The sequence below is a fragment of the Panthera onca genome, chromosome D4 (assembly GCF_046562875.1).
Source record: "Panthera onca isolate mPanOnc1 chromosome D4, mPanOnc1 haplotype 2, whole genome shotgun sequence".
NCBI classification, from domain to species: domain Eukaryota; kingdom Metazoa; phylum Chordata; class Mammalia; order Carnivora; family Felidae; genus Panthera; species Panthera onca.
Genome location: NC_138351.1, coordinates 67644555 through 67660889, shown reverse-complemented (window position 1 = coordinate 67660889; position 16335 = coordinate 67644555). Strand labels below are relative to the sequence as shown.

At 37.4% G+C, this 16335-nt stretch overlaps 1 protein-coding gene and 1 long non-coding RNA gene across 3 annotated transcripts in view; one reads left to right on the top strand and one right to left on the bottom strand.

Annotated features, from left to right (window-relative positions):
* The window catches only part of LOC132663121 (uncharacterized), a 39816-nt gene extending 35190 nt beyond the window's left edge, over positions 1 to 4626 (top strand). For both annotated transcript variants that reach the window (XR_009602919.2, XR_013551708.1), the window contains one exon: positions 4331 to 4626. This is a non-coding gene — a long non-coding RNA (uncharacterized LOC132663121). The remainder of the gene's footprint in view (positions 1 to 4330) is intronic.
* FKTN (fukutin) overlaps positions 1 to 16335 on the bottom strand; it is a 76583-nt gene that overhangs the window by 48104 nt on the left and 12144 nt on the right. Inside the window, 2 exon segments of the mRNA XM_081790930.1 lie at positions 6480 to 6683; positions 12690 to 12749. Coding sequence (XP_081647056.1) covers positions 6480 to 6683; positions 12690 to 12749 — 264 coding nt within the window.

Below are 16335 nucleotides of genomic sequence, written 5' to 3'. Positions count from 1 at the left end.
TCAAATGTGCTTCAAAAGGGTGGTACTTTCTTCTCATACTTTGTATCCCAACACCTTAAACTGCTACTATAATAGAAGTCCATCACGATGCAAACCATCAGAAAACAGACGAAGGCATTTTCCAATATCATTAGTTATAGTATAAATCTCATGTAGTAAAATTAATCTATATGGTAGATTTTTAGTCCTAAGATCAACAACCAGTGCTATGGATGATTAAGCAGCATAAATTATTGAGAACACCTGAGATTTTAATAGCAGGCTTTGTAATTTCCAAGGAACTTTAATAAACATTATTGCATTTACATGACATCTATCGTATAAAATAAGTAGCATAGGTAAGATAGATTAAAAAACAGACTCATAGAAGCCTTAAAAAAAAAAAAAAAAACAATAACAGGCAGAGCCACTGCCAGTACTTAGGTCTTATGCAACCAAATCCAAGTTCCTTTCCATTCTTAATACTACCTCTCTAGTCTCTATTTATATAATGTGTATGAAGCTCATTCGCATTATCTCATCTGATGCCCCCAGAATCTACTTGAGGTCATCAAGGAAGATATTATTATACCTAGTCTACAGTTAAGGAAAACAAACTTCTAGGTGGTAATATCAGATTTTAACATTATTAAATTAAGGAGCTGTGTCTGTAAGTTTGTCTTAAAAGCCACAGCATTCATAAACATTCTTCAAGAGTACTTTATTCACATCACTTACTACTGTTGAATGCTATCTGGATTAGCTGTATCCTCACCCATGATCTTATAGCAGACATAGACCCCTATCGTAGTATTGATTATACTGCTTTTTAATTGTTTAAACTCCATCAATAAACTGCAAGTTCCTCAACCATAGGGATCAACAGAGTGACTAGTACCCAGCAGGTGCTCAATAGATATTTGTTGTTACTAGTGTTTATACTCTTATATGAGAGGAAGTGTTAATTCGGTAGAGAATGCTAACAGCAATGACAACTGTCCTCTCCTTTATGGATATAGAACTAAACTGTGCCCTAGTCAAAGGAATTTGACTAGGAAATATCCTATAGGAAATACAGGATATAGGAATCCTATATTTAGCAATATAAATAAATACAAATCCTATATTTAGGAATATAAATATAGGAAATATCCTATAACAGTTCCAGGCCTGGCTTTACAATCTTCATAAAATCTTTCATGCGTTCCCTCTTACGTCTGCATCTAGGGAAGCAAAGAACTCCAAGGTGGAAAAACCGTTTACACAAATGAAACAGCCTATATCCCTAAATCTCTAGAGAAAAGTCATCCAGAAATATCTCTGACCAAGAATATCCACACTGTACTTAGGTAAAGACAATTACTCCTTTCTTGTGCTAAATCAACGAGATTTTAGGGATGTTTTTTAATAGCATCTAATGCAACTTACCCTCGTTAATGCAATTTCACCTTAATTCTCCCTATATTAGATCAACTATGGCATTCCTCTTTTTCCTTTTCTCATTTGGTCTGCTAAGAGGTGGAAAGTACTGACTGAGAGTGAGAGTAGCCAATTCAGAGACGGAATCCACGGTGCAGGATGAAAGAAATGCATGATAAGTTGGTAAATCCAGGAAAAATTTAAAAGGCCAGCCAGACCTTGAAGGGGAATCAGACCCTGGGTTGTGGGAAGAAAGACTGACAGACAAAATAGGAGGAACTCTGAAACGGCTTATCTTATAATCGTGAGAGAAAAGTCAGAACAAAGTAGTTGCTCTGATCAAACAGAGCAAAGGCCTAGGTCAAGGCTGTACTGCACAAATCTACTTCCAGTTGCCTTTGGCAGTCGTTTGTTCACTTTATTGTCATGGTAATAATAAGGAATAATTACATGCAACTTATGTCTACAATAATTAGATCTAGTGTTCTAGATCTAACCTTTGGGAGAAGGTTTAGGGAGGACAGGGAGAAGGTTGAGGGAGGTTTAGGGTTTGGGAAGGCTCTATGTGATGTCATATGTATAAAAGGACAAATGTGAACCTGTGTGCTTATTCTGGGTACTGCTGACCTTCTGCTTCTTCCACTGACTGTGGTCATATTAGTGTTGCCAATTGTAGCTTATTTCCTTTCTTCTAAAGTACTGGTCCTCAAAGCCAGTGTTACTGTATCCAAGAGTCATTTAAAAAAATTGTGGGCATATTTTTGACTACCATAATGATTGAGGAAGACACAACTGGCATTTAGAGGCATAGGCCAAGAATACTAGACACCCTAAAGTCCAAAATATGAAAATCTGCCTTGTGTCCTGAGTAATTTCAAATGTTCTATCAGATAGTCCCGTAGTGAAAACCTTAATCGTAATCATCTGAGACCTCTACTTCCCAGGAATACAATAGCCATGTTAAAGGGGAGACAATTTTACTTTTTTATTGTTGGAAACTTGCTCACTATTTTAAAAAACCACATTACTAACAATATCATTCATAATATGACTGTATATTTGAAGCTACTTGCATTCAATGATCTAACCGAAAAGTGCAACCATCTGAATTACTTCATTATGTTTTCCAGTGTAGTCATGACTGAGCATTTATATGCTGAAATACACATTTTCCTTTTATTTCTAATTTATATTATAGTTAAGACATTATATTGATTTAGGGGATTATGTATATAGGCAGGGTATAATTTCTATAAACCTCATTTGGGGAAAATAAAGGAACACTATAAAATACTCTTTGTAGAAAAGGTTTATAAGCTTTGTAGTCTTTTTCTATGTTGATTCCTAGTCCAGTAGGAATGGCTAACAAATACTGACGTTTAGGAGTCAGTCAGTGAAAAGGTTGGCATAGCCTTACCAACCTTATGCTGAAAGTCACCAGTTTATGAAACACGGCCATAAAAAAAAGCTTCCAACTGGTATTCAGTTGGAATTGAACAAAGAGCAATTAACCTTGCAGAAAGCCTGTGTCATGAAAACCAAATAAAACAAATAACCATAACAAAAAATAAACACCCACAAGGGATTTAGAAAAACAAAATGTAGCAGGGGGCAAAAAAACTAAATAGAAAACAAAAAACATGACAATCTACAGAGCAAAAAAGACAAAACTGTACCCACGAAACAAGAACGCTATTATAAGAAACAAGCATACACAAAACTTTTTTAAAAATATAAAAATTTTGAGCAAGAATATTATAAAAATCAATGGCATTGTTAAAGATTTTGTTTAAAAGTAGAACAGTTAGAAAAAGATGAAAAATCATACAGCAAAGATAAGAAAATGAGAGAGTCAATTCTAGAGGTCCAACAGCCAAGAAATAAAAAATTCTTTCTTTCAGAAAGAAAGAACACTTTTATTCAATACTATCCTGGAGGGGTTCCTATCTAAATCAATAACTACCTAAATCAATAACACAAGAAAAAGAAATTAGGTGTAAGGGTTAGAAAGGAAGAGACTAAATTGCCTTTTTATGCAGAAAATACAACCAATCGCATTCAAAGAGAGAAAAGGAAAGAGAAGGTGGGAAAGGGGGTGAGAAAGGGAGAATGGGAGGAAGAGACTTTGGACTTTATCTGTAGAGTGCAGAGTTCAGAACAGTAGCTGGGAAATAGGATGCAGCATTTCCATCTACCTATAGTAATGAATTGGAAAAGGAAGAGGAAAAATATCCACATTACTCACACGCCGTCCCCACCCCACACAAAACTATGAGATAGCAAGGAGTAAATCTTATCAGAAATGTGCAAAATCCAGGGCGCCTGGATGGCTCAGTCAGTTAAGCATCTGACTTCGACTCAGGTCATGATCTCCCGGTTCGTGAGTTTGAGCCCCGGGCCAGGCTCTGTGCTGACAGCTCAGAGCCTGGAACCTGCTTCAGATTCTGTATCTCCCTCTCTCTCTGCCCCTACCCACTCAGCCTCTGTCTCTGTCTCTCTCTCAAAAATAAATAAACATTTAAAAAAAATGGTTTTTGTTTTTTTTTTTAAATTTTTTTTTTCAACGTTTTTTTATTTATTTTTGGGACAGAGAGAGACAGAGCATGAACAGGGGAGGGGCAGAGAGAGAGGGAGACACAGAATCGGAAACAGGCTCCAGGCTCCGAGCCATCAGCCCAGAGCCTGATGCGGGGCTCGAACTCACAGACCGCGAGATCGTGACCTGGCTGAAGTCGGACGCTTAACCGACTGCGCCACCCAGGCGCCCCAAAAAAATGGTTTTTAATGTGCAAAATCTGTAAGAAAAATTACAATATTCTAACAAAGCTCATCAAAGGACACTTGAATTAAACGAGGTATATTTATGTTCATGGATAAGAAATGTTAATATTTTAACAATATCTAGAAACCTTTCATGCTTTTGCTTTCTCAGACTAGCCTGGATGATGAAAGAGACACGCGGTCCAGGGACTCCACTGCCCCATCTGCCAGCCAGCCGTCCTGAAGAAGCAGAGCTGCCTAGCTGACTGGAAGTTGAGCTTAGCTGAGACTAGAAGAGCTGCCCAGCTAAATGCTACCCAAATCACTGTCACAGAATCATGAAATGACACAAATGATTGTTGTTTAAGCCACTAACTTTAGTGTGATTGGTTACACAGCAGAAGCTAACTGCTGTATAAGTCAAATTAGAAATCAAACGTGCAAGTAAAAAAGAAACATTTTCAGATATGCAAGGTTTCAGCCTCCCATTCATCCGTTCTCAGAAAGGAATTCCTAAAATGTTGTGAAGGGGTTTACAGAACAATATATGCGCAGCACATCAGTCTGTAGTAAGGCAAAATGAGCAAAAGCTCTGGAAGGGATGTCTCTAAGGGAAAAGAAATGGAACTGAGAGATTACCTGATGTGTTGGATTATAAAACATAGTTTTATGTTTCTGTTACAGAGTTTATACATAGGTTATTGATACACAGAAAACCAGCAAACAAAACAGGAGAAGAAAGTTGTATAAGGAATATGATGAGATTAAACTAGTTAGCATCCAGGTGATTATACATTCATAAGGTCAACACTGACTACTAATTTAACTACAAAATGTGATTAATGATGATGGGAGAAGAGAGTGTGTATGTGCGTGTAAATGGAGGCAGAAGAGATCATCAGTTAAGTTCTTATTATTCATAACGTAAGTAGGAAGTATTTAAAAAAGCAGAAGCAGAAAATTTCATCTGTAAATGAGAAGATAAAGCAGGTAGAAAGAGGTGAAAGTGGTTGACTCTACAAGGGGAAGTAAGGGGTGAAGAGAGAAGAGCAGACTGCTCTTCTTCCTTATGAGTTCTGCATCACCATCTGACTTTTAACACAGTAGTCTAATTAAAAATAAATATTAAATTGAAAATACCACATCCTAACTTTTCCATAAGTTTAAGTATTTTCAAACTATAAAACTGGGAAGAAAGAAAAAAAAACATGCCAGCAAAAATCAGGTACTTATGTGGACACTTCATCTGTTTCATCACTGGCATCATTGCCTGGAAAGAACCACAGGTCAGAAAAAAAGTCAGAGCTCAGTCTCGGCGGCCCTGTGGGAAAGCCCAGAGCAATCAAGAGACCGTGCAGCTTACATTGCTTTCCCACCGTCGTCCTGGGACATAAGCCTACCTATCCGGGTTGAAGGCGACTGAACAGATCCCACGGCAGAGTTAGTGCACACTTACCATGGGGGGCTGACTAGCTAGTTAAGTTCATTTAATCTGGTGCTAATTTTCTTACTCTTACTTGGATAATTCCTCAGAATGAAAAACAGTGAACTTGGGTGGTTAGAGGTATTGCAGATAAAGAAGGAAGCAGATTTTTGGCATGTTTGGTTGACTTTTGCCTTGTAACCACTAAGCAGGATGAAAACAGAAGCTTGAATTTTTTGGATACGCTTAAGAAGCACACTCCATTTGAGTATCAAACCATACTGCACACTTACAAAGAGGAAAGAACAGTGCTGTAGACTAGTGATATTGCCTTCATGTATACCTTATTTAGCAGATACTGAAAGTTCATCACCAAATCCCTTTCTACTTGCCTGCCTACACTGATGGAAGTGCTAAATAGCTCTTTTTAGCCTCCTTCACAACAAGAAGACATATGAGTCTAGTTCTGAACAATGAGCTGGAAGCTGTTTACCAGATGCTTCTGAGAAAATTTTTGCTTCAAAGGACGCATTGCATCACCATCCTTTCCTCTCATCTTACTGCCTTGAACATGGATATGATGCCTCAGAACCAGGACAGCTGTCTTGCAATGATGAGAAAAATGAAGAAAGAACTTCAATAATGCCAGCCCTGACATAGTGGGCAGCTGAACTAATGTCAACAGCACCAATCTTTCAAAGTCTTGTTACACAAGAAAAATAAGCCGCCTATTTGCTTAGGACATTATTGTCTCCTGTTACTTATAGCTGAAAATACTCCCAATACAATTTATGAAAAGTTTTAAAGATTTTTTTGAAATGTTTTACATTTTAACTGGTTTAATCCCATACTATTTTGTAAAAGACACAGTCTGTTATCTGAAAGCAAATCATCTTACCTCATTCTTCCACAGGTGATACCGCAGTGCAAATGCAGTAAAGTCTCTTGGAACACAGAAAAACTTGCATTCTGAAGTGGAGCCATGAGAAATATTTTTGACTTGTTCAAAGTCTTTATTAATCAATTCCAGAATCAAAGGATCGATAAGGAACACTGGTACATTTTGGCTGGATGTTAGTATAACAAATTTTTTAACTGCACGCTGTTTGAGAAGAAAAGAATCCCCTTTATTCTTCTCAACCAATACAACAATTTACCTTATTAAATTTTTATTCATTAATTTTATAAGAATATATAGAAGGTTTACTCAATAGATACCATGCTTATTACTGTATTCAACAAATAAGCAAATAAATAATACATGTTCCCTGCTCTTAAGGTGTACACAATTGACTGAGGAACATGAACAAATATGTATAATGCAAGGTAAAATACTCTCTAATAAAAATGTATGCAACAGCTACTAAGTAACTGTACATCAAAAGAATAACAAAATCTTCATTAGAGGAAGTCTATCTGAGATGGAAACTTTGGGCTTACAAATTATTCCCTTGGTATTAGCTACAACTTTTTGAGCCAAAGTGGAAGAGGAAATACCAGATCTGTCAGATTTTAAAAATCAGTCATGTCAACCTTTTCAAATTCAAAATCAATCGTATGTACCATTTTTCTTCATATTTGTTATACTGTTTAATAATGCTTATAAGCAAAAGAGTCAAACTAAAATATCTTGCCTGCTTGACTATTCCCATATATAGTTTGATTTTCTAATAATATTTTAATATTTTATTTTTAAAAATTTTTTTAATTTACATTTATTTATTTTTGAGAGACAGAGAGAGAGGGCACAAGTAGGGAGGGGCAGAGAGAGAATGAGACACAGAATCCAAAGCAGGCTCCAGGCTCCGAGCTGTCAGCACAGAGCCCAAAGCGGGGCTTGAACTCACAATCATGAGATCATGACCTGAGCCAAAGTCAGATGCTTAACCAACTGAGCCACCCAGGTGCCCCAATATTGTAATATTTTAAAATAGAATTCTTTTGGGCAATGAGTAGAGTCCCCTACTGAAAAAACAAATTTCAAAATTACAAGGGAAACACAATAATCACACTCAAGAGTAAGTAGCACCAAGGGCAGCAAAGATCGATAGAATAACAGCATTGCTTAAAAGCATACTTTAATGGAAGTAACAAGGATTTCAAAGGGATGTATGCCCATCAGAAAGGTGCCTCATAGAATTAAGGGTAAACTCTTATTCCCCAAATCTGAAGAAATATGTGAAAACATAAATAAGATAATAAATAAATAATGATATTAAGACTTTTAAGGATAGGAAAAAAAATGAGATAAAGCTAGGAATAAGTCTCTTACCACTTGTTTTTAAGGCAGAGTATGCAAATACCAAGACTACAATAATCTTTGCTCTAGAGTTTATTATCTCTTAGTGGGAGAAACATCTATAAGTAAAAAGCCAGTTAGAAAAACAACTTTATGCCAGAAGATTCAATAACTTAGATGAAATTAACAAATGTCTTTAGAAACACAATTAACAAATTACCACAAGATGAAACAGGAAATCTGAATTGCCCTATACCTTTGAACAAAATTGAATTTTTATATATATTTGTTACATATTGACATATATTTGTTATATATTCGTATATATTTTATTTATTTATTTATTTATTTATTTATTTATTTATTTACACTGCCATCAAACAATAGCACCAAGAAGTAAAAACTCTAGACTCAGATGGTTCACAGGTGAATTCTCTCAAAGATTTAAGGAATAATACCAATTCTACAAAAACTCTTTCAGAAAACTAAGCAGGGAGGAATCCTTCCTAACTCATTGTGTGAGGCCAGTGTAATCCTGATAACAAAACCTGACAAAAACATTACAAAAAAAATTATAGACCACCATCCCATATGAACATAGATGCAATTATACTTAACAACATACTACAAAATCAATTCCAGTAGTTTTATTTAAAAAAAGGCCAAAAAAAAAAAAAAGAGTAAATATCCTGACCAAGTAGAGTTTATCCCAGAAATGAAAGGTCAGTTTAGCATTTGAAAATCAATCAATGAAATTTACTACATCAACACAACAAAGGGGGAAAACCCTATGAGAATTTCAATACAGAAAAAGTATTTAACAAAATTCAATACCTATTTTAATCAGTGATTAAAACCTGTCAGTGAACTAGGACTAGGATACTTTCTCAATTTGATAAAGAGTATGAACAAAAGTAACTGTTTTTGAGTTTAGGAGTTCTTTATTAATTCTTGATACCCATCTTGTGTCAGATACATGTTTTGCAAATATTTCCTACTCTGTGGCATTTCTATTCATTTTCTTAATGTGTCTTTTGAGGAGTAGAAGTCTTAGATTTTGATATGCTAACTTATCAATTTATTTTTCTTTTATGGTTGTTGCTTTCTGTGCTTTATACCAGGAGAATAAAAGAAATGATTCTGGAAGAAAGATGATGAAATGACCGACACTGGCACATATAAGGTGCTTATTAAATGTTTGTTGAATAAATCTCATTCAGCTTAGTGTTAAATGCAAACATGATGAACACGTTAATGGCTTCATCATAATTATTGATATAAATATAGATTAGGGCAGGGTCTAGGAGAAATTCTGTAATTCACCTTCTAAATATGCCTTCCAGATTGTTATCAATGTAATCCCTGGAAACAGATGTCCAACTGACTCTAAAGCCAATTAATTTTATTTATTTATTTATTTATTTATTTTTATTTTATTTTATTTTTATTTTTTAATATATGAAATTTACTGTCAAATTGGTTTCCATACAACACCCAGTGCTCATCCCAAAAGGTGCCCTCCTCAATACCCATCACCCACCCTGCCCTCCCTCCCACCCCCCATCAACCCTCAGTTTGTTCTCAGTTTTTAACAGTCTCTTATGCTTTGAAAAGCCAATTAATTTTAAATCAACATGACTATTATCATCTGGCCTTCAGTAATTCATTTTGTTTACAAGAAAGAAAAATGTCTTGTTGAAAACAGGGTACACTGACACTCTAATAGCCTGTTCATCTAGAAGGGCTTGGTGGGACCCGTTCTTAGTGAAAGGCTGGCTCCTTATAATCATCATTTCATTTCCTAAGTGTTCTCAAGGCATCTGTTTAATAACTCATTCTAAAATTTTGTCAGGGCTCGGTATCACATTATTGATCAGATTTTGCCTTTCCTTCTGTGGGACCCAAGGAATTTAACAAAAATCCCCTACCCCTGGACAAGCAGAGCAAGACTAACTCCATTTTGTGCTACACCCACCATCTCAAGTATAACCCCCACCCTAGTCAAGCCGGTGAGCACACCCTTACTGGAAACCGGCTCACATAGGAATGCGGAACCCCTAACCGCCAAAGAATGTAAACCCCGCCTTTTGCCCACCCAACTTGCGTGCCAATTCTGGCCAGAGTGATAGGCTAGTTCAAACAGTTACTATAGGGTAAATTGTAATTCAACTGGCCACCTGCGTGTGGACGGACATGACTATGCAACTTTCTGTGTGTGTTACAATCTCATTGGCCACTGGCCCCTATAAAACTGTTACCCCTTTTAACCTAGGGGTCCAAGTCCCCGCTCCGCTGTGTCAGGTATACTTGGGCCCAAGCTCGAGCTTGCAAATAAACCCTTGTGCATTTGCATCGGTATCGGCTCCTTGGTGGTCTCTCGGATTCGAAATTGGGGGCATTACTCCTTCCTTCTAAAATACTAGAACGAAAGTGTTTTATTACTTCTCCCCTTTAACGTGATGCTGCAAATGTCTAAGAGTGATTCTTAGTACCATGCAATGTAATTAACAGACAACCCATTGGATGTAATGAGCTGCTCTTTAATTTTTGTTCACTGATCTTGAAAGTAAACCCATTTTTTTTTAAGTTCATTTATTTATTTTGAGAGACAGAAAGAGAGCATGAATGGGGAAGGAGCAGAGAGTGAGGGAGAGAAAGAATCCCCACTGCTGAGCCTGACATGGGGGCTCGATCACACAATCATGAGACCATGACCTGAGCCAAAATCAAGAGTCAGACACTTAACCAACTGAGCCACCCAGGCACCCTGAAAGTAAACCCTTAAAAAAAAAATCCATTCTTTTCTCCCACCTCAAGGATCCTTCCCTGAATGAAAAAGTTGGGTCTTTCCATTGCCTTCAGACTACCCTAAGTTCACAGAGCAAAACATCTGCTATTTTATATAAATTAAAAGTTTACCCTAATACTTCACAGTTGAGGAGCCTGGCATAGGATATCCCAGACTTACCTGTTACACAGTAGTTCAAAGCCAACTGGTGCCAGCAATGACCTAAAATTATCACCTTTATTGCTGCTTCATAATTTTGAAAACCCACTTCCAATCTGAAGCTTCATGTCTCTGGTTAAAGAGAAGCCAAAGACTAAGGGTGCTGAGCCTGGGTGGCTTAGTTGGTTAAGTGTCTGATTCTTGACTTCGGCTCAGGTCATGATGTCATAGTTTGTGGGTTTGAGCCCCACATCAGGCTCTGTGCTGATGACGCAGAGTCTGCTTGGGATTCTCTGTCTCCTCTCTCTGGCCCCATGCCCCACACTCTCTCTTTCTCTCTCAAAAAAAAATAAATAAACTTAAAATGTGGCAAGAAGAGAAATGCATACTTCTAAAAAAAAAAAAAAAAAAAAAGGAGAAACCAAAGACTGAAGTGCATCGACAAGAAATAACTGGTCATATCCAAAATGTATACTAATAGGTTAAATGTAATTTTTTATTAGTAACAAGTAACCTAACATTGTTTTTCATTCTAAATTTGGTTAACAAAAAGGTAAGAAAACATATTTTGTAAATGTTTGGCTCTGAAATTTATAAACCCAAACAGGGACACACTGTACATATTGCTAGTTTTCCTTATCTTTAAGAGAAAACACGTTAAACATGAATAGACAATTCTCCAAAGAAGACATCCAGATGGCCAACACGCACATGAAAAGATGCTCAACGTCACTCTTCATCAGGGAAATACAAATTAAAACCACATGGAGATATCACCTCACGCCAGTCAGAGTGGCTAAAATGAACAAATCAGGAGACTATAGATGCTGTAAAGGATGTGGAGAAATGGGAACCCTCTTGCACTGTTGGAAGGAATGCAAACTGGTGCAGCCACTCTGGAAAAGTGTGGAGGTTCCTCAAAAAATTAAAAATAGACCTACCCTATGACCCAGCAATAGCACTACTAGGAATTTACCCAAGGGATACAGGAGTGCTGATGCATAGGGGCACTTGTACCCCAATGTTTATAGCAGCACTCTCAACAATAGCCAAATTATGGAAAGAGCCTAAATGTCCAACAACTGATGAATGGATAAAGAAATTGTGGTTTATATACACAATGGAATACTACGTGGCAATGAGAAAGAATGAAATATGGCCTTTTGTAGCAATGTGGATGGAACTGGAGAGTGTTATGCTAAGTGAAGTAAGTCATACAGAGAAAGACAGATATCATATGTTTTCACTCTTATGTGGATCCTGAGAAACTTAAGACCATGGGGGAGGGGAAGGAAAAAAAAAGTTAAAGAGGGAGGAAGCCAAACCATAAGAGACTCTTAAAAAGTGAGAATAAACTGAGGATTGATGGGGGGTGGGAGGGAGGGGAAAGTGGGTGATGGGCATTGAGAAGGACACCTGTTGGGATGAGCACTGGATATTGTATGGAAACCAATTTGACAATAAATTTCATATTAAAAAAACAAAAAAAAAAAAAAAAAAAGAAAAGGAAACATGTTGAATAGATTTTAATTCCTAATCATTGTCTTCCCTTATTCATAGTTCAATTCTGATTCATATATTTTTTCATTTGGGGATGCACCAAAGTTCAGTGAGTGAGGATTTTGAAGGCAAACAGAATCTGCACTCAGCCAGCCACTTATTAGCCAACTAACCTTAAACCCTCTAAGTGAACTGAGGATAACAATATGTACTGACTTCATGGAGTTTCCATAAGGACTACATGAGATACTGCATGTAAAGTACTTGACACAGGGCCTACCTCTTCCCCTCCAACACCTACTCCTACTGTCCACCAAGGTAGTTATTATCATTGTCATCATTCAACAAATCCTTATTGAGTACATACACAAATGAACTAAAAGAACATTGTAAATGAGGAATTTCATACTTATCTTACATACCCACTGTGTGCTATCAAATCCAATTCGGTTTCCCTTAGATTTTGATACACCAGCTCCATTCTAAGAAGATAACAAAAAAACATTTTAATAAATTCAAAGCTATCTTTCTCTGTCTTATTTTACTTGGCATACAGGGAACAAGCTGGTGGTTGCCAGAGGGGAGAGAGTGAGGGGGATGGGCAAGATGAGTTAAAGGGAGTGGGAGATATAGGCTCCTAGCTATGGAATGGGTAAGCCATGGGGATAAAATATACATAGAGAATACAGTCAATGGTACTGTAATACTGTCGTATGAGAGGTGGTAGCTACACTTGTGGTAACCACAGCATAACTGTTGAATCACTATGTTGTATATCTGAAACTAATGTAACATTGTGTGTGAACTGTACTCCAATTAAAAAAAAAAAGTCAGGTCTAGAGAATCAGAAGGAAGAAAGAATTATCAGTTTTCATCTGATAAGCCCCAAAATACTTTGAAAGTAACAGGAAAAAAGAATGTCTGATGGTCTAGAGACAATGGGAAGAATGTTTCAAGCTCAAAGAAGATCCAAAGAAGTTTCTTATGCCTTGAATGTGTTCTTTACTAGAAGACAGATGGGAGGATACTAAAGAACAAGAAGAATAGCCTTACCCAACAAATGAAATATGCCCCAAGTTTCTAAAAAGGAGACTTGTGGCACCAGGGGCTCAGTGGGTTGAGTGTCCAACTTCAGCTCAGGTCATGATCTCATGGTGCATGAGTTTGAGCCCTGCATCGGGCTCGATGCTGTCAGCACAGAGACCACTTGGGATTCTCTGTCTCCCTCTCTCTCTACCCCTTCCCACCTCCGCAACACACACTCTCTCTCTCAAACAAAACAAAACAAAACAAAACAAAACACAAAAAACAAAACTCATCACACTCAAAAAAATTAAAAGGAGACTCATCTCCCCACTAAACTGCAAACTCAAGGGCAGGGACCAAGTCCAATCCTTCTTTATATTGCCAGTGCCTAGCACAGTGCTTGGTAATGACTAAATACTTAATTATGGTTTGCTAAATGGAGGGAAGGAGAACAGAAAAGAGGAAGAGAGATACTGAGTAATCAAGGTAAAGCCAGAAGTGGTCTCTCCTCATAAGCTCTGCAACTGAGACAATAACATTTTAATAGCAAGAGATATTTGAGAACAAACTACAAAGAGACACCTCTGTAATCTTCATCCTTGAAAAGAGACTGCAAACTCTATAACATAGCCCTTGTTACTCATTATAGCCCTCCATGAGTTAATTAGACTGAATTTCTGAGCTGTTTGTTTTCTCTGCTGGATCATTCCCATCAGTATACAAACACGATATTATTTCTATCTTAAAACAAACAAGCAATAACTCTCTTGCATACCCACTGTATGCAACTAACAATTTTCCCCCCTAACTAACAATTAACAATTTTCCCAACTAACAATTTTCCCCCCTTAAGCAAAATCCCTAATGGGCTGTCTGTTCTTATTGCATCCGATTCCTCTCCTCTTATAAGCTCTTGAGCTTAAATTCACTCTGCCAACTATTCATCAAGATCACCAATGACCTCCATGTTGCTAAATCCAATGGTCAATTATTATTACTCCTTGTCTTATTCGATCTATCAAGAATTGTTGACCATTTGTGTCTCAAACACTTTAGTTGCATGGCTCTCCGAATCCCATGCTTCTGGTTTTCCTATTTCTCTCTGGCTGCTCCTTCTTGTTCTTTGCTAGTTCTTCCACCTCCCTGATGTATGAGGGACCCCCAAAACTCAGATCATGAGACTTTTCTCCCTCTTTTTACTCTATGTTCACTTTCTTGGTACCTCATCTATTCTAATGGCTTTAAATACCATCTGTATGCTTACCACTCTCAATTTATATTCTCAACCACACCAGTCCTTTGAACTCCAAACATATATTCAACTATCTACTCACCTTCTTCATTTGGATGTCAAATAGTCATCTGAAACTTAACATGTCTGGAAAAAGCTCCAGATCTCTAACCATCCCTCAAGCTTGCTTCTCATCTCAGTAAACAGCAACTTCCCCTTTCCAATTATCTAGGCCCCAAATACTAAAGTTATCCCTGACTCTTTTATGTCTCTTATACCCCACATCTAGCCCATGAACAAAATCTGGTAGCTCTACTTTCTACCACTAGTTCCCTTGTCCAAGCCATCACCATCCTGTATAAATTATTAGAATAGACTTCTACCTAGTCTGCTTTAGCTCTTGCCCTACAATCTATTCTCAACAGAGCATCCATTCTACTACGTTTTTTAAAAAAATCAGATCATGTCACATATCAGCTCAAACTTTCCTATGGTTCACAATCTCACTCAGAACAAAGGCAAAAGTCTTTATGGTTTACAAGGCCCTAAACAATATAAACTCTCTGACTTTACTTACTATTCTTCCCCACTCTCACTCCTCTATAGCCACATTGATCTTTTTGCTGTTCTTAAAACTGCCAGACATGTTCCTGCCTTGGGTCTTGGGACTTTCATGCTTCCTTTGGTCTCTAGGTAGCATGCTCCTCATCTAGATATCCACAGAGCTCATTCTTTTCAAATATGCTGTTTCCTCTATTTTTTAAATAATTTTTAAAGTTTATTTATTTTGAGAGAGAGCACAAGTAGGGGAGGGGTAGACAGAGAGCGAGCGAGAGAGAGGGAGGGAGGAAGTCCCAAGCAGGCTCTGCAGGATCAGCGCAGAGCCCGATGTAGGGCTCTAATTCATGAAACTGTGAGATCATGACCTGAGCCAAAATCAAGGGTCAGACGCTTAACCAACTGAGCAACCCAGGCACTCCTGTTTTCTCTATTATAATGGCCTTCCCATCTTTCTATACCTGGAGGATTTACACTCATTTTATAAAACCAACTCAAAATATTATTTCACTCATTAAATATTCAATCATAACCTTCCTAAGTGGGTTATTCAGCAGATATTCATTCCCTACAAACTTTGCACTTACCTAAGCTTGAAGGGTCAAGGATAAGGACATAGGAGGATACAGTTTTATAGGGGCTGACAATTATACAATTTTGGTGGTCCTTTTTCATAAACAGAATGCAAAAATATATTTTGCAAACTTTACCAAAATATATAGCTTTATAACATATTCCTAAGCCTCCTTCAAGGGCCTTTGGAAGTGAGGGGCCCTGTAGTTTAAATCTCATCTATCTGGGGCACCTGGGTGGCTCAGTCAGTTAAGCATCCGACTCTTGATTTCAGCTCAGGTCATGATCTATCTCACCCTTCATGAAATCAAGCCCTGCATCAGGCTCCGTGCTCAGGATTCTCTCTCGCCCTCTCTCTCTGCCCCTCACCCTCCTCTCACGTGCACACTCACTCTCTCTCTCAAAAATAAAGAAAGAAAACATTAAAAAAAAATAAACAAATAAATTTCATTTATCTTAATGGTTAATCTACCTCTGGTGAGGTACAGTTACTGGCAACCAGTGGCTACAACCATAGCTGTAAAGGAGGAATATAGTCCCTATCAAGCAATGATCCTACAAATAGAGAACCCAAAGAATAAATAACATGACCTCTCTTTCCTCCAGGTCTTCAATCTCCAGATGATGTTTCCCCTTGGCTGACCTCCAACTAGAAAAGAGAACGGAGCTCACCTAATGCA